The sequence below is a fragment of the Carassius carassius genome, chromosome 33 (assembly GCF_963082965.1).
Source record: "Carassius carassius chromosome 33, fCarCar2.1, whole genome shotgun sequence".
NCBI classification, from domain to species: domain Eukaryota; kingdom Metazoa; phylum Chordata; class Actinopteri; order Cypriniformes; family Cyprinidae; genus Carassius; species Carassius carassius.
The window spans coordinates 16,800,404-16,818,758 of record NC_081787.1 but is presented as its reverse complement, the minus strand read 5'-3'; the positions used below and the strand labels follow the sequence as shown (position 1 = coordinate 16,818,758).

The 18,355-nt window shown below is 37.4% G+C and overlaps 2 protein-coding genes across 2 annotated transcripts; both read right to left on the bottom strand.

Moving 5' to 3' along the window:
* Positions 1-686: 686 nt before the first annotated feature.
* On the bottom strand, positions 687-11,235 carry LOC132113850 (insulin-like growth factor-binding protein 7). The gene is made up of 5 exons (XM_059521875.1): positions 10,744-11,235; positions 4,161-4,270; positions 2,334-2,441; positions 1,957-2,083; positions 687-976 (listed from the first exon to the last, which is right to left on the bottom strand). The coding sequence occupies exons 1-5, from the start codon at positions 11,162-11,164 to the stop codon at positions 957-959; spliced, it is 786 nt and encodes a 261-aa protein (XP_059377858.1). The 5' UTR covers positions 11,165-11,235; the 3' UTR covers positions 687-956.
* Positions 11,236-11,442: 207 nt separating this feature from the next.
* Positions 11,443-15,987, bottom strand: LOC132113849 (cytochrome c oxidase assembly protein COX18, mitochondrial). The gene is made up of 7 exons (XM_059521874.1): positions 15,831-15,987; positions 14,818-15,247; positions 13,749-13,849; positions 13,294-13,460; positions 13,048-13,163; positions 12,391-12,498; positions 11,443-11,850 (listed from the first exon to the last, which is right to left on the bottom strand). The coding sequence occupies exons 2-7, from the start codon at positions 15,232-15,234 to the stop codon at positions 11,683-11,685; spliced, it is 1,077 nt and encodes a 358-aa protein (XP_059377857.1). The 5' UTR covers positions 15,235-15,247; positions 15,831-15,987; the 3' UTR covers positions 11,443-11,682.
* Between the last annotated feature and the right edge of the window lie 2,368 nt (positions 15,988-18,355).

Here is an 18,355-nt window from a genome sequence, read left to right as displayed (position 1 = left end):
TTTAGGAACCAATGTTAAGTATTCATTCTTATCACCCAGAAAATTAAACTAAAACATCCTCTGAACTACAGTATTTGTGACTTGTTTAACAAAATTGTCATGGCATTAACTAAAGTATTTTTTGTTGGCTTTCACATGACATTATCTTTATTTAGCTCAGAGATGTTCAAACCAGGGCCTGCAAGGCCAAAGTTGGTCTCGAATAGGTAAAGAAATTTAAAATACATACCATTGATGTATATCTTAATTAGTAATTTAGATTTTTATTTAAATGTATTTTTTTCTTATTATTTTAATAAAAATCTAGTTGGATATAATGCAACATTTACTTATGGCCCATGATGCTCAATTAAGTATTATTTTTGGCCCATTATAGTAAAACATTTGAGAAACCCTGGTTTAGATAAAGTAGTCTTAAGCTTTTTGTTTTGACTGAACCTTGGAGGAACAGTTGAAAGTCTAAAAACATAGATTGTACACAAATAGCACAAAATAACCATAACCATAGACATCAACCCCCCCCCCCCCCCCAAAAAAAATGAGTACAATTTGTATTGTCAAAAACATCTTGGAAAAATAAAGCGAAGCGAAACATGCATATAAGTGAAGATGAGATATTTAAGTACCTTCCCATGCATGCGAGAGTGAATGATATAATGCGCATACCTGAACGTTTGTGTTTTCGTGTATAAGTGCGTGTATCTTTACAAAAAATCAATCTGATGGTAATCCCGGTTAGAGATTTACAGTATTGAAGTTATGTGGGCAGACTAACTGTAGAGTGAGGTAAAGTGTATATCTGTGTCTCTGAACAGCTTCTATAGAATAAAGTGCCCATGTGCGAGCTGCTGTTTGTGGTTCAGGCGGTGTGAGAGAGCAGTGATTGATTGTGCTAGATGCTTGTCATCAGTGCACAGGTGTAGTGTTTCAACATCTCAGTCAGAGGCCATGTCCTCTTACAGCTCGGCATCCTTCCCTGCATACAAACAGACAAGAGGCTCCAATGACAATCAAGTCTTCGTTTTCTAGTTTGCTGCACAATAAAGAATATTGTGTCATACAGTCAAACAAAGGTATTTGACATTAAATAACACCTAAAAACTAAAATTCTGCTCCAAAATAATCTTGAAAGTAGTAAATATAAATTGTGTGCTATATTCCAAGTAATATTTGATGAACTAATTGAGATTTAAAGGGATAGTTCACCCAATAATTAATGTACTGTCATTTACTCACAAGTACAAGAAGTTGGTGAGTGCAAAAGAAGATCTTTTGAATTCGGTAATTTTGTATTTATATATTATAGTATTTAATCATATTTTAAATAGCCCCTTTTTATATATTTAGTTTTCATTTTAGGTTTAGTAATTTTTGTGCTTTTATAAATGTTATTATTATTTAATATTTCGGTTTAGATTTTTTTAGGTTGCTAAAAGAACTGACATTTTCTTTTTTTCTTTTAATTTGTAATTTCGTTACTTAAACTTGTTTTACTTCAGTTAGTTCCCAAAGAAACATTTTTTATTTTTTTTAATTGCTTCTATTTAGCCTTTTCTGTCCCTAAAAGAACAGCTTTTTTTGCATCTTATTACATCTCCACCTTGTTTCATTTCAGTTAGTTCCCAATGAAATATTTCAAATTTTTGCTTATTTTATTTTATATATATATATATATATATATATATATATATATATACACACAGTATATACATATATATACATATATATGGGCTGTCAACATGGAACAGCAGAAACTTGTCACTGCAGAAATCTTGCTCACAAGGGAACTGGCAGATGACCGTGGCCAGCCAAAAAATAAAAACAGCTTGGCATGATGGGACACGTTCTACATTCTCTAATAATGCAGGTCTTTTATGTATCCTGAAGCATGAAGTACGTGCAAATGGACTGATTTATTGTACATCAGTCAACCACCGTTCATCTGCACTCACTCACCCTTCTTGTGTGGAATGTCAATGATGGAATCCACCACATGAATGGTGCCCACAGCCGATGCTTCACCCTGGATGTTGCTGGCGTGACACTCGTAGGAGCCGTCCTCATCCTTGGTAAGTGGAGATATCTGCAACAGATGGCAATCAACTGTCGTTTTCACTCAATCTGTTTTCAATGTTTTGATAAGTGCAGAGAACTCCAAACAAATGTAACCTAAGATGAGCCTAGAGTGCCTTCAGAGCAGCGCTGCCAACAAAAAAATGCTGTAACGGTTTTGTTGCACAATAAATAACACTCAACTTGCAGCAGAAAGCTTGAAGTTATGCACTGAAAGATAAACAAACGAAAAAGTTAACATTTAGTTAAAACACACTTACAAGCACCCAGCCAGTAGCCTCGTGCTTTTCCGGACCTCCGCGAGTCTGGACGGCCAGGTTCTCTTTGTCTCCAGGGAGTGGAAGAGTATTTTCTTTGTTAATAGATACCTATGAGAATCACAACACTCATAAAGATCTTTTACTTTTACACTGCATGGGTTCAGTCAAAACAAATTTCAACATATAAATCTCTAGCACATGATTTTGCAGCACATTAAAGCTTGTTTGTTCTGTGGTGAAGTTGGTAATGTGTGGTTAAGTTTCACAAGACTCTTCATTCGCACAGATTATCTAAGATAGTTTTTGAGTTTTTCTCCAAACTATATAACCACATGTGGAACCAGACAAAATAGATCTTCAACCATTTAATAATGTATTGCATTTCTGTGTGTAGCTGGATAAACAACAGCCATCTGAAGTCCTTTGAGTTCATGAGCATTTATGGAAATGCTAAACTAAAAATTGTCTGTAAACACAGGGTTAATATGAAGGAATCTTCCATGTTGATTATTCACAGGTATTTTTATACACATTGAATTTATGATGCATTTTAGGGTTAATAGAAATGTCCATATAATGTACTGGCAGAAAATGACCCTTACCTGTTTTGTTTTTCTATCTATTTTTCCATATACTGTAGTGTGAGGTGAACAGTGAAGAAAACATAAGCATATTACTGAAGTTACAGTAATATTATGGAAATGATTCTATTTTATTTCTAAGGAAATACACACTTTCCTTACACATGATCTGCATATCAATTTGAGAAACACAATGTCTGTTGAAGGCTTTGAATTTGGCAGAAACTTTATTGTTCTTAAAGAAAATTACATTTATGTTTGTAGAGTGAGTGTTGAATTTCTTTCTAGAGAGTTAAGTATCAATTTCAGAGAAACATTTTTATTTAAATCAATAATAATAAATTATATGAACAATCAATATATATATATATATATATATATATATATATATATATATATATATATATATATATACATATATAATCATTTTCAATTGATTAATTATTTATGATTGTTCTTATAATTTTCATCATTGTCGCTGTTATTATTATTTAATGTACTGGCAGTATTAACTTCTAAGTAAAAGAAATTAAACATTTTGCAAATTTCTCTAACTTTGGGAAATAATCCCCTCACTCTTTCTCAAGCCTGTCTTCCACACACTAAACTTTTTAATCTCCTTCTGTAATCTCATAAGATGCTATAAGTAGTTATTGAGTGACTCTGGGTCTGCATCGCTGTAATAAACATATCCCGCAGGGACCCTCAGTCTGAGGCAAGGATGAAATACTGCATCCAGGACATAGTTTCCAACATTTATGATGCATGCCTAACTAATATACAGACACAAAAACGAGTTAGAGCACAAACATAGTTTTAAAGATAAATATTTCCCAGGGTTTCAGATTTCCTGAGAGATGTTAATAAGGACGTTTTGTTTTTTGTCATGCAAAATCACCATTAGTCATTCGTGTATCCCATGATCAGGAATTCTTTGATTCTATCTCTAAGGAGAAAGCGTATCTCCTTTAGTTCTAAAATGGAAAAATGTGATAGCTGATGACATGCTTGATAAAGTGCTTCCTGCTCTGATCCCTCCCTTGTTTGTGGTGCTATTGTTTCTGTGCTGTTAGTGGACATCTTTTGACATAGCTGGAGCTCTACTGTATGCACAATTACATTCTTCCCTCTTTCCATATGGGTTTTGCGTGTGTGCTCTAGGATCTGATACATGAAAACGTATCAGCTCAGATGTGAACTACTTGCAAAAGCAATATTGATAGAGAAACCAAAATCTGTTCTTTACCTTTCTCCAGGTGAGCACAGGTGTGGGTATCCCGGTGGCTTCACAACTTAGGAAGACCTGTGAGCCGGTCACATTCCAGATCTCTCCCGGAGCTGTTACAATAAGTGGTGCTGCACAGGACACAAAAGAAACAAAATGATTTAGAAGATGCATTCTAGTTGCATATTATAATATAATAAGCATGTCGTGTTGAAGTTATCAGCATGTGGGTTTCCTCGTGCCTGGTTGAGTAAGGAATTCTGGGACAAAGTTTGCACACTGCACTGATGGGCAGCTTGTAATACAGACAATAGCTGTTTCATTGCTTCTAGTGTTCAGTGTCTGCATGACTTTTTCTTCTATTAAACACATTATTATTCATTCAATGTCCTAGCAGTTTTCTATTAAAATAAGGTGAATGGTGACTAGCTTCAAAAAACTGCTGCACGTAAAGATCATGCCGGTCTGTGAAGATGATCCGTCTGCTCTGCTCTCTCCGTTGTCTTTTCTCTTCCCACTGATGCTCTCTCCTCCTCTCGCTAACTTCGATGCCTGATTGAATGGCATGCCTCTATCTGTTACGACCTGCAGCTATTTTTTATAGGTTGTCTGTATTGATTTTACTTGCTTTCAGGTCTTTTTTGCATAGATCTTTGTAGCAAATTACATGCCTTCCTGCCAGCGTGGAGCCAGTGGCAATTTGCCATATAGCAGATCTCTTGGGATTTGGCCAGCATTCAAGCGGCTGACATGACCGAGCCAGTGCAGACGGCTCTAGGTGAGCAGGGCAAACATACTAGGTATCCCATCATGCATCAAAACATTTTTTATTAGAGATGTGGTCCTGCCAGCAAATGCCCAGACTCCATCTTAGACTGCAAAGATGGATGGCATTGAGTCTGATTTCTTGGTGGGAATATACAGTCCATGCTTCAGTATGCGGACTTGATACACCTTCATTTTGGTGTTAAATGTCAGCGTGGAGTTATTCCAGACCCACTTTGCCAGGCAGGCCATTTCTGCTGTTGCCTTTCCAATCTTTGTGTTCAGCTCAACATCAAGGGAAAGATTACTGTAGATGGCAGAGCCAAGATAGATATAATTCTCTACCACCTCAATGGTATGATCCACAATAAAAATACTAGGGACACAGCTGACATCTTGTCCCATTATGTTGGTTTTGAGAGGGTTGATAACCAGTCCAAAATCTATCCTAGCATGTGAAAAGCAATTGATCAGACTTTGTAACTTCTTTTCATCATGTGCTACCAGGACAGCATCCTCTGCAAAGAGCAGTTCTCTGATCAGCACTCTCTGTACCTTAGTCTTGGCTCTGAGACGCACGAGGTTGACCAGATTCGGGTGTGAATGTATATGCCCTCGTCTGACTGGTTGAAGGCACAATATAACACCAGAGAGATGAAAATACCAAAGAGTGTTGGTGCTACAACACATCTTTGTTTGACCCCATTTCGAATTGGAAAAGGGTCAGAATATGAGCCTTCATATTGGACAATACCCTCCATGTCTTCATGAAAGGATACAATCATCCTCAGGAGCTTGAGTGGGCACCCAATCCTCTGAAGTACTGCAAAAAGGCCATGCCTGCTAACTGAATCAAAAGCCTTTGTCAAATCAATGAAGGCAATGTAGAGTGATCTCCTCTGCTCACAGCACTTCTCCTGCAGTTGCCTTAATGACAAGATCATATCAATTGTTGATCTTCTTGCTCTAAATCTACACTGTGCTTCAGGATACACACATTCTGCAAGTGAATGCAACCTGTTGAGAGAACTATCCAGGCAAAGGCCTTCCCAACAGTACTCAGAAGTGATATCCCCCAATAGTTATTGCAATCCTTTCGATCCCCTTTATTTTTATAAAGTGTGATGATGCTTGCATTACGCGTGTCTTGGGGCACTGTCTGTCCCTTCCTCCCAGCACTGTAACAGGAGTTCATGGAAATAGTTGAGGAGAGCGCTCTTCTTGCCAGCCTTGATGACTTCTGAAGGTAAGGCATCAATTCCAGGAGCTTTACCACAAGTTAAAGAATCAGTGGACTTATTGAGTTCCTCAATAGAGCATGGAGTGTCAAGCTTTTCCATAATTGGCAGTGGATTTTTGTGTAGTTCCCTAAAATGCTCTGCCCATCTTTTGAACTGCTCCTCACGATTGGCTATGAAGTCACCAGAACTGACTTTAGCGGTGATACTTTAATGATGCTTGGACCAAAAGCCTTCTTCATTGCCTCATACATTGAGCAGATGTTGCCACAGTCAGCAGAGAGTTGAATGCTCTCGCATATGTTCAGCCAGAAATCATTGGCACATTTACGAGCAATCCATTTGGTGTCATTTCTAGCCTACTTAAACGCTGTAAGAGCTGTCCCTAAAGCCTCTTTATTATAGTTCAGCAACGCTACTCGTTTGCTCTGATAGCCAGCTCGAAAACAGTAATTCTCACCTGGAACCAGTCTTTGTCTTTCTTTCCCTCTTTCCAAATATGTCCAAGGTGGACATGTAGATGACTTCACGAATATGCCTTTCTTCGACATTGCTAGCTAGACAGTCTTTAAAGGGTTCTTCATTAGCATTGACAAATTCCTCACAATGAGCTGGAACTGATGTCACAGCTGTATTGATATGCAGGCGTACAACATGTGTGGTATGTTCAAAGTGGCATTGAATGGTAAAATTTGAGGATTAGGTTAAAAACTAACTCAACTATTATGACCGAGTTGGTAAACTAAAAAATCGATTTAGTCCAAAGGGATATTTAAGAGATAATTGAGTTGTGATAACAAGAAAACAACTTTAGTCATGTCGAGATCACAAGATAATTAGGTTGTGATAACGAGAAAACTTTCATGTTGAGATCACAACAATTAAGTTGTGATAACGAGATAGCACATGTATGTCTGCAAGATGTCTGTTAAAGGTCGCTTCATGTCTGACAGATGTCCTTAAGATGTCGGTTTTACATACATTCTAAATCATAAACATCTTAAAGACAATTTCTAAACGTCTATTTGACATCTGGACTATTTGACATATAGGAAACGTCCTATAGACGTATTGCACATGAGCAAACACTCTAAAAAAGACATCTTGAAGATGTATGCAGACATCAAATAGACAGCTCTGTGATGTGTGTCTGCTACTGGGGATGTCAAAATCACAAGAAAATGAATTCGCGATAACGAGAAAATTAGAAAAATAAGCATAATCCATGACCACTTAAGACTTCCGTAAGAGGGTGAGTAAATGATGACTGAATTTAAATTTTTTCCATTTTACAAGTTTGACATGAGAAATGTTATGGTAGATCAAATTTATGATTTTAGGTATGCAGCTCTCTGTAATAGGCTACTCTGATTCGTCAGTCGCAGCATTCAGAGGTCTTTATTTATTTCCTAATATTTATCGATGTTATCTATCACTGGCACTTTCATGTCTGTTCATTGTGGACTCACGGTCTCAAATTTTTTGATGAACGCAACAAGTGCTATCTAGTGTATCATGTATCGACTATACTAAAAAATGACCTCAGAGATTATTATTATTATTCACAAAATAGTTTTGCAGTGTGTCTTGTTTCTTATTGCTCTTTGTAATCTACTATTATTTAGTAATCAATATAAATAACTAAAACTAATCAATATAAATCTAATCACATGTTTATTTATATATCATCAAAACAAAAATATGAATGCAAATTCTCCAAGTATGTTACACAACTTGGTAATTCATTTGTCTCTATCTCAGTGGCAAAAGTAGTCCTGTTTACCTGAATTCACCCCATATTGTTGAAGCCCACATATACTTAAGTTACTTAAGTCAAGATAAAGGTGACAAAACATGTTTCCCAGATAGCTCACGTAAGTCTGCACAATGTCTGTTAAAGATTTCTTGATCTGGAAAGCATCTGCTATCTACAGACGTCTGACAGACGTCTTTCAGATAACAGTTTTACAAACCATAAAAATCTTAAAGACAAATGTTCCAAAACTAAAGGCAAGTGTCTTAACATAAATATATGACAAACATTTTTGGTACACATGATCTCTAGGGTGTCTAGTATTAATATATGCATACACATACATTTAGTTTTGTTGAGTGTGGTCATAGAATGAGTAAACATGTTGATGGTCAAAATAGTGACCGGTGGGATAACAGTGAACTTAGGTATACAATATAAATCTAATTGCAGTTGCTAGTGAAAATGACGAATAAAATGTTGCAATGACAAAATATTGCACTAAATAAAAAATGCTTATGTTACAAAAAATGTACAATAATGATGTTGTAATACTCTAAGCATTAATATAAAAAAAATTTATGTTATATTTAAAAAAAAAAAACTTTTTTATTTTATTTTATGCATAGTAGTAACCTTAGAATGTGATCAAACGGTTTACAATTACTTGGCTAAGATATCAAATCATTTTTATGACTTCAGAAATAATGTTATTTCAGTACACACATTACCCCACCGGTCACAATTTTGACCGAACATAAAACACATTTTTTTCACACAATTAAAATAATAAATATAGCTGCAAGCAGCAATTACGGGGCCAAGCACTCCACCGGCAAATTGAGGAGCTAAGCATGACTTGGAGAATTACACCAAATGCAACAATGAGCAATTACAGCAATTTTAAGATGATTGTAATTGAAAAGGCTGAAAAATCATAAATACAGCCACTAGTAATATGATTAAATGGCCTATCATGTTTGACCAACAGGTGGCGATGTAACCACATCCTTTTGGTGTGTTCTGTGTGAGGTTACAATAACACACAAAAGGTTTGGTGTCAATATGCTAAAGCATTGCAAAGATACAACTTGAAGTGTCATTTTGGCATCATGGCTCCAATTCGTCGCTGTGCTATGCGAATATAGGCCCGGTTTCACAGACAGGGCTTAGACTAAGCCAGGATTAGACCATAGATCAATTAGGACATTTAAGTAATTTTTATAAACATGCTTAGAAAAAAAACATTACCGATGTGCATCTTAAAACTAAAAAGGCACTGATATATTTTTAAGATCAGTCAGTGCAAGTTTATTTCAGTGGAAACAGCTCAGACTTACATTTTAGTCTAGGACTAGTCTTAAGCCCTGTCTGTGAAACCAGGGGATAGTTTTGTTTATCGACACGAAATCCATAACAGTTTGTCAACACAGTCTAAAGATCATCTGATTAAATTTTGGTGAAAATCGGACAAACGGTTGATGAGGAGTTCGCAAAAGTAGGTTTTCAACATAAATCAAAATGGCGGACAGAAGGTTCAGCTTACTCTGCCATAACTTTTTGCCAGCTTGGACTGAAGATGATCCACGTCAAATTTGGTGAAAATTGGTCTAGGAGGAGTTCGAAAAAGTAGGTTTTCAACATTAATCAAAATGGCGGACAGGAAGTATGGCCAATTTTCGCATAATTGGTATCGATGCTCTCGGCATGACGCACAGAATATAGGGAGACCATTTTCATTTCAATAGTCTAAATTATTCAGTTAGTTGTTAGCATTTTTGTGATTATTCATTATAACTCTTGACCACAAGGTGGCGCTGCCACCAAACTTTTTGAGTACCTTCAGGACATGGAGCCGAATATTTTTGTAATTATTTTCGTAACGATACAATGCTGTGTTCAAAAAATATAGCATTTTAAAACATAATTCAAAATGGCCGACGCCTAAAATGGCTGAAATGGGAAAATTGGATATCATTCGACTCGACATGACTCACTGAATCTAAAAAGTCCAGTTTTATGATTTTTTCAAAAGTTACAAGCCAAAATATGCATTTTTCATATCTCCTGACCACTAGGTGGCGCTGCGTCAAAACACTGCAGGTAGTCTCAGGTCATGCTTATAACACACCAAGTTTGGTCTCAATATGCCAAACCGTTGCCGAGATATAGCCTCACATGCATTTTTGCTGCTTTTCGTCAAATTTGTTCACGTGTCATTCGAGAACAGTTGGACAATCAACTTGAATTCCATAACTTTTTGCCAGCATGGTCTGAAGATGTTCTGAGCCAATTTTCGTGAAAATCGGACTAACCGTCTTGGACGAGTTCGAAAAAGTAGGTTTTTGAAAAATTTTAAATAGCGAAAAAACTAAATCTTGCGATTTTTGAATTTCGGGGTTCAATTTTCATTTTCTGGCTTACGGTTCAAAAGTTATTAGCATAAAAATATTGAAACTTTGGACAAGAGGTGGTGCTAGAGAGTTGGAGTTAGAGACCTCAAATTTGCTATAGTTAATGTTGGGACTGTCCTCTATCAGTGTGCCAAATTATACAACTTTCCCGCAATCGGTTCTATGGGCTGCCATAGACTTGCGGCGGAAGAGGAAGAATAATAAAAAGAATCCTAACGGATACAATAGGTGCACCCCTAATAATAATAATAATAAAAAATATTGATTATTTTAAAGGGTTACTAATGACATCATTTGAATATTTTCATGTCTGGGAAAATGATGGGATTAAACGGGTTAATCATCATTATTAAATCTAAACATCTTACACATTAAAGTTATTAAAGTGTTGACTGCTAAATAAAGAGAGGGTCTTACGTGTTTAGGCATCTCACCTTGAGCGCATTCGCCCTTGTTCTTAATCTTAATCTCGGGTTTTTTCTCCTTCACTGCTTTCACACTTGCTTCTTTCAGCTCACAGCCGCTTTTATAGTTCACGCCGTCAGTGCCGCACACGGGATAGTTGCTCTTGCATTCGCAGACCCAGGCCCCTGATTTACTTTTCTTGTCTTTGTCGCTCTTGACGCACTCGAGTCCGGACGCGCAGCGCTTGGCTGAGTCTCCGCTTCCCCCGCACGGCTCTCCCACCCCGGACGCGCAGAGCTTGCAGCAGCCGCACGCGTCCAGCAGCGTCTCGGAGGAGCAGCCCTCGGCCGGAAGAGGCGCGCACGTACTCGGGTCGCAGGTGCCGCAGCTGCGGGGCAGCCGGTCCGCTGACACCACAGCGAACAGAGTTAATAACAGACAGCAGATCATAGCGAGGTGTGAAGAGTCTCAGTCTGGTTCAGAGTCTGCTACTCCTTTCTGCTTTAGAATGGAGATACTAGACCCCGCCCAGCAGATCCATAAACTTACATATTCTTCTTTTTTGGCATTGTTCTGTTTTTGTTGATTTCTTTCAAAAACATACAATTTTATAATAACCCTTATACTTTTTTTCCCTCTAAAAACGTTGTCATTTGTTTCTACCAGGACAGAATCGTAAGCCAAAGTGTGAACAAGTAATGTTGGCATAAGCAAAAATTGGAGACCTGTTCCCTTTTTCACTATTAACTTTTATTTTATTTAACATTATCCTAACATTTTACTTCTCAGATTTTTTTTTCCAAAAGCAGATTTTAATAAACATATCGGACTAGCATTTGTTCTGCAATATTCCTTTGGTTACAGTGTCATGTTGGATGAATTCCCCACTATATTCACAGGCATCCATATGTTCTGTTCACATTTTCAGTAGCTGATGTGATGATTTAATTAGCCACGTCCACATCCATCTATTTAATGTATTTGGCTACAAATGCAGCTGCAATGTCCTTGTATGGGGTTTCAGAGTCTGAACGTGTTGGAGGGATCCGACAGACGCCCCGGAAGCGAGGGGATCTCAGGAGCAGGTTATGTGCCAGGCCAACACAACTTGAGCTGAGCCAGTACAGAGCCATGGACTACGAATTAAGGGAAAAGAAAGAATAAAAATCACCAGTAGTCATTTAAATGTCTAATATCAATATGAATGATTATGAACAGTAATAGGAATTTTTTTAATTCAGAGTGCTGTTTTTGTGAAGCATTCTCATCTTATCTACTGCTCCTACGGAAGAAGGAATGGAGACAACACAAATATGTCAAGGATGGCTAGATAAGCACAAGACATCGATTTGTACATCTGATGAAGATACCACTGAAAAGCTAACAACCGTCAAAACGTCTCAGCCCTCTGTAACTATTCTCAAGCAGGCTTCAAAAACACAACCCTCGGTATGCCCCCTTTTGTCACAAGATCAAAAGTGTCAGAGCTATTTGCAATTAGGGGCATATCTGTGTAGATACAGAAAATGTCATGTACCACTGCTGTCTTTTGAAAAGAACTTGAAAACGTGAGTGATACAAGTTAAAACCTGTCCAGACCCTCACTTATCATAAGGTTACTGTACACAGACAGCAGATAATGTTTGAATGGAGTTGCTGAGGGCCAGGACACTTACTGACGGGACTGTGGCGGCTATAGGAATCATCACCAGAGATATTCCTCTGATAAAGTTAGTCACATACTTCTGGAACTTTGAAGGCTCTAGCTGTCTGAGGGCGAATATCTGGAAAAACAGATTGGAGAGTTAAGAAAAAACATTAACTGGTGAATTATAAGACCTCAAAAAACCTGTCAAGAACAAGTCATATTTTAATATTGTATTTTTTAAACAAAAGATTAGAGTTAGGTGAATAATTTTATATTAATAATAATAATAGTAATGCTGCACAAACAGTAGGAACTTGCAAAGCCAAGGTCATGGGTTCAATTCCCAAGGAATGATGAAACTGATGATTGAATGCTGTGTCTGCAAAATGTGTAAATGTAAAGGTAATTTATTTTATATTATTATGGATTTTTATAATATTTTTACTTAACAATCAAACAAAATCAAACAAATAAATACTATGAATTATTAAATTAATTATAACATTTACTGAGAATATAATTTGCACTGAATTAATTAGAAATTAAAAAGGTCACATTTCAACCCCTCTGTATATTCATTGTTTTGACTATAAAGAGTGGATTGCTTTCTTAGTCAAGTTTCAAGTGATAGGAGAAATTTTAAATGACATTAATATTATGTTGTGGATCTGGAGAACTGCCTCACCTCTGTGATGAGTAAATTGATGAGGCCAAGAGAAACTGGCATGATCCAGGTAGAGTCTGGGAGAGTGAGGTCAGGGAACCACAGAGCGCCACCTGTTGCCAAACCTGCATCTGATGCTGATGAATGTACAGAAATACGTATGGTAGTTCATTAAAACCCTACTTGCAGGTGATTTTAGAATGGCATTGCTAAATACAAACTACAATACAACATATGTGGAACAATTGACTGATGAATGCAACTCACCAAAGGGAACATGTCCCATTCCCAGGCTGAGATTACGCAAGGCCAGTGAGAGACAAACCCACATGGGCAGCTGGACCCAGATCAGCAAACTGGCCTTGAATGGGTGGCAATTATCTCGAACATAAAGCTCAGACACAATTCGTTTCAGGTTCTTCTTGAAATGAAATCTGTGTGGATGCAGTTATTGCAATAAAACGGCTGACATAATAAATCTTTCATTTTAGAGTTTAGTTTTAGTGTAGATGACAAACTGTACATTGTAATGTTAATCTTGTAATTAATCTTGTTCAGTAAAAATATCTAAACTATTACTAATCTACTAATATTTTTCATATTATATACTATATTATTATTATAAACTATTTTTTTGCAGATTAATTAAATTCCTTATTTTCTGAGACCTTTGGTGTGAGACCCAAGACATTGCAGATGACATGAAAACGATTCTTTCCTACCTGCATGTTTTCTCTGACCAGCCCTTCTCTTTGGCTTTTACAGAGATCTCAAAGCGTAACTGGCGGGCCAACACAGCGATCTCCTTCTGCAGAGCTTCAACCTAACTGGGGCAAAAGGGCACAAGGGTTACTCTTTTCCAGCCAGAAGTCCTTTTCAAGTCTTTCCAAAAGATACAAAGTCCCGTGCATATTAAAGCAGTAATCCACCATCACTTGGACTCAAAACCTAAATACGGTCTGGATGGACCACCGTTTTGACTCAGTTTAACAAATTACAAAATTCTCCAGACAACCACATGCATATTTTCAGTGGAAACTCCATTGAAAAAGGACAATTGATTTGGCCACACCTCTGCTTGTGTTTAGATTTCAAAACATTGGTTTAAGGAGACGGTCTGACACACTACAGATTATGTTCTCACACTGAGATTGGGAGGCACATTCTTTTTCTGTTTCAGTCCTACTTCTTGGCAAGAGAAACATCCCACAGCTGGGAAGAGTGGGCGAAAGAGAGACTCTTAATATGGCACATAATCTCCAGTGTTTACTCGTGATAATTGCTGACCTACAAGATGTGCCGTACATACTGTATTGAGTACAGATAAACACACAAATTCACATGAGAAGGGGCTGTTTACTTGACAACTCACATTTAACCAAGTCAGAAACCTACACTACACGCAACCTTGACAAATCATGCCAAATTTTTTTCAGACATCAATTAGGCGTTCAAAAGACAAACTCCATTCCTGGCCCACCCAGACCATTTCTGAAATTTTAAAATATTCATAAATTAGAAACACATTAATGTGATGCAGAGATGCTTTAAATGCTTTGTCACTTGTTATAACTGATTAATATACAAAAACTCAAATAACACTGAAGAGATGTCAATCGTAGTAATAATGGAAAATGAAAAATAAAAACAAAAAAGGAAATAATGATGCTTACTGACTACAAACTTTTGAATGGTTGTGTATAGTAACAAGTAACAACAACACCAAAGCTAACAATTTACACAACTTAAGATCCATACATGTACAATAATTACAACAACTTCTAGCAAGACCTTTGCAATGATGATGGACTGATAGATTCCCAGGGGGAGAGTGATGGCTGTACGCAGGGTCAGCGTCGTGCACATGATGCTGGCCCACCACGGCAGACCTGTCATCTGTTGAGTGGACACAAGGAGCTGCTCCGTGAGGTATACGGGGGTAGAGTCTGCAACACTCTCATACCAGCTCGGTCGGTCTGTGGTTATAGTTCTTCTGGGCTGAAGCCCCAGGGTCAGTGTGATGGAGGCATGGCCAGCTAAGAGGGGTAACCTGCAGCAGAGAGGCCGGATGCGGTGAGTCCTGGTGTCCAGATGCGAGTAGCCCTGAGAGACACTTCTGATGGAAGGTCTCAGTGTTGTTAGGTTGCCATAGTGAGATATCTGTAGATTCACAATGGCTGTCAACCTGGTAAACTTCAGCCACATCATTATGAGTAAACCTCTGAAAACACAAAACATTAAGGTCTCACCAATGTCTGCACACAACAGCAAAATCTTTTCCAGTTTTGCAGACATTAGCAATTCAGCTATTCTAAACCACATATCCTGTTTTTTTAGTTTTTCGAAAATATCAAGCTTTTGTTTTTGCACGCCTCAGACTAAAGCAATTGTTGTAACCATGGCATATACACAGCATGGCATAATGATTTTAACATGCAAGTTTGGTTCATTGCTCATTGGATGTTTATGATTTAAGATGAGTTTTTTGTGTCCTTTATTATTTTTTGGATGACATACAAAATAACCTGTTATGCATTATACACTTTACCTCTTTCTTGCTCTTGACACACAAATTATATGTAATTTATGTTAAATTTCACCTTTTGTTGTGCAAAAAAATATATAATAATAAAAAAGAAAATTATGGATAATATTGTTCGAAAATATGAATTTAAAACTATCAAAACACCTATAGACCACTAATCAATAGTAATGAATAAAATAAAAAACATAAAAAACACCTTTAACCTGGCCAGTGTTACAGCAAATTTAACTGAAAGAAACGTAAAAAAAAAAACCTTTACCTTCGTTTGCGGTTCAAAACGTATGATAAGCAAGTTGTATGTCAAATAATTTCAGCGTTGAATATGTATTGAAACATTTCCCCCAGTAACGTTATATCTATCCGTTTCATTCGGAATGTCAAAATGAGCAAAGCATGACAAGTCGCTTGATTATGACGTCATGGGCATCGCAAAACATTTGCGTCACTGGATCGTTGGGTTTTTATTTAAAATAATCAAGAACGCATCGCAAATATTACAAACTACAGAGTAGATGTAATTTATTCTAAAAGCATATTTTATTTTTTATATATAATTCAGTTAATTGTTGACATCTTCCAAAGCACCACAGCGCCATCTGTTGACAGCCGCAGGTCAAACAGAGACAGTGGCACCGGGCCAAGTTCATTCATTCAATTAAATTCAAGTTTATTTGTTTAGCGCTTTTTCGATACAAATCATTGCTAAGCAACTTTACAGAAAATTAGGTTTCTACAATATTTAGTAGTAGCTTATCAGTGGTGACTGTCAGTTTATGTGCATATGGCAGAAATGTACGGGAAAATCAATTAAAGACGTAATCAAACAGAGCTGAACACTATTAACAGCAGTAATTATATGTTGCAATTAGACTCGTAGCAAAATTTGTTAGTTCTGTATGTTGTTTCGGGGTTGGAATCATCTCATCTCAGGTGTGTTGGATCCAGACTGGAGCTTGTGTAAATCCCGTGGCAAAACAGAGAACCAACCAAATAAGAGACATCATTAGCTTAGCTGCTGTTCCAACCAAGTAAAATTAATTAGTTTAACCCAAGCTAAAGAATAATAATGCGCATTTGATCAGATACAACTGCAGTCACAAATTATGAGATGTATTATTTTGAATACTTGGTGAAACAGATGTGTTTTTCTAGATTAAAACAGAGAGAGTGTGTCTGAATCCCGAACATTATCAGGAAGGCTATTTCAGAATTTGGGAGCCAAATAAGAAAAAGCGTTTTTTTGACCGTAGGGAGCGTGGATCGATTGTCACGTGGTAGAAGACTAGTTGCAGGAGCTAAACCATCAAAGGGTAAGTTCACCCAAAAATCTAAATTATGTCATTAATGACTCACCCTCATGTCGTTCCATACCCGTGAGACCTCCGTTTATCTTTGGAACACAGTTTAAGATATTTTAGATTTAGTCCGAGAGCAGTCCCTCCAAACTGTGTGTATACGGTATACTGTCCATGTCCAGAAAGGTAAGAAAAACATCATCAAAGTAGTCCATGTGACATCAGAGGGTCAGTTAGAATTGTTTGAAGCATCGAAAATACATTTTGGTCCAAGAGTAGCAAAAACTATGACTTTATTCATCATTGTCTTCTCTTCCGTGTCTGTTGTGAGAGAGTTCAAAACAAAGCAGTTTGTGATATCCGGTTTGCGAACGAATCATTCGATGTAACCAGATCTTTTTGAACCACCAAATCGAACTGAATTGTTTTAAACGGTTCGCGTCTCAAATACGCATTAATCCACAAATGACTTAAGCTGTTAATTTTTTTAATGTGGCTGACACTCCCTCGGAGTTAAAACTAACCAATATCCCGGAGTAATGCATGCACTCAAACAGTACACTGACTGAACTGCTGTGAAGAGAGAACTGAAGATGAACACCGAGCCGAGCCAGATAATAATGACTCGTTCTCGAGTCAAGAACCATTTCTGTCAGACGCGTCCGATTCGAGAACCGAGGAGCTGATGATACTGCGCATGTGTGATTCAGCGTGAAGCAGACTGACACACAGAGCGCATGAACTGAACTGATTCTTTTGGTGATTGATTCTGAACTGATTCTGTGGTAGTGTTATGAGCGCAGGTAAACCGAAGGCTTGAATCAAGGGCAATCATCGCCAATGACGCCATTACGTCGAGCGCAAAAGAACCGGTGAACCGTTTTCTTCAACCGGTTTATTGAATCGAACTGTCCGAAAGAACTGCTGGTGATCCGAAAACTGATGCAACCGGTTCTTGACTCGTGAACGAGTCAGTCTATTGTTCATTATCTGGCTCGGTGTTCATCTTCAGTTCTTTTTTCACAGCAGTTCAGTCAGTGTACTGTTTGAGTAAATGAATTACTCCGGGATATTGTTTTGTTTGAACTAAGAGGGAGCGTCAGCCACATTAAAAAAGTTAACAGCTTAAGTCATTTGTAGATTAATGCGCATTGGAGATGCGAATCGTTTAAAAGGATTCAGTTTGATTTGGTGAACTGGTTCAAAAAGATCCGGTTACATCGAATGATTCGTTCGCGAACCGGATATCACAAACTGCTTTGTTTTGAACTCTCACAACAAACCCGGAAGAGAAGACCATGATGAATAAAGTCGTAGTTTTTGCTATTTCTGGACCAAAATGTATTTTCGATGCTTCATAAAATTCTAACTGACCCTGTGATGTCAAATGAATTACTTTGATGATGTTTTTCTTACCTTTCTGGACATGGACAGTAGACCGTACACACAGTTTCAATGGAGGGACTGAGAGCTCTCAGACTAAATCTAA

What these genes read in the sequence shown, in the direction of transcription:
- LOC132113850 (XM_059521875.1), bottom strand. Translation starts at nt 11,164, where the DNA reads ATGATCTGCTGTCTGTTATTAACTCTGTTCGCTGTGGTGTCAGCGGAC. An exon ending in CAAGGGCGAATGCGCTCAAG is followed by an intron (nt 4,271 to 10,743) that starts GTGAGATGCCTA and finishes TGTCCTGTGCAG; the next exon opens with CACCACTTATTGTAACAGCT. An exon ending in TGACATTCCACACAAGAAGG is followed by an intron (nt 977 to 1,956) that starts GTGAGTGAGTGC and finishes GTTTGTATGCAG; the next exon opens with GGAAGGATGCCGAGCTGTAA.
- LOC132113849 (XM_059521874.1), bottom strand. Translation starts at nt 15,234, where the DNA reads ATGATGTGGCTGAAGTTTACCAGGTTGACAGCCATTGTGAATCTACAG. An exon ending in TGGTCAGAGAAAACATGCAG is followed by an intron (nt 13,461 to 13,748) that starts GTAGGAAAGAAT and finishes GCATCCACACAG; the next exon opens with ATTTCATTTCAAGAAGAACC. An exon ending in TAGCCGCCACAGTCCCGTCA is followed by an intron (nt 11,851 to 12,390) that starts GTAAGTGTCCTG and finishes CTTAATTCGTAG; the next exon opens with TCCATGGCTCTGTACTGGCT.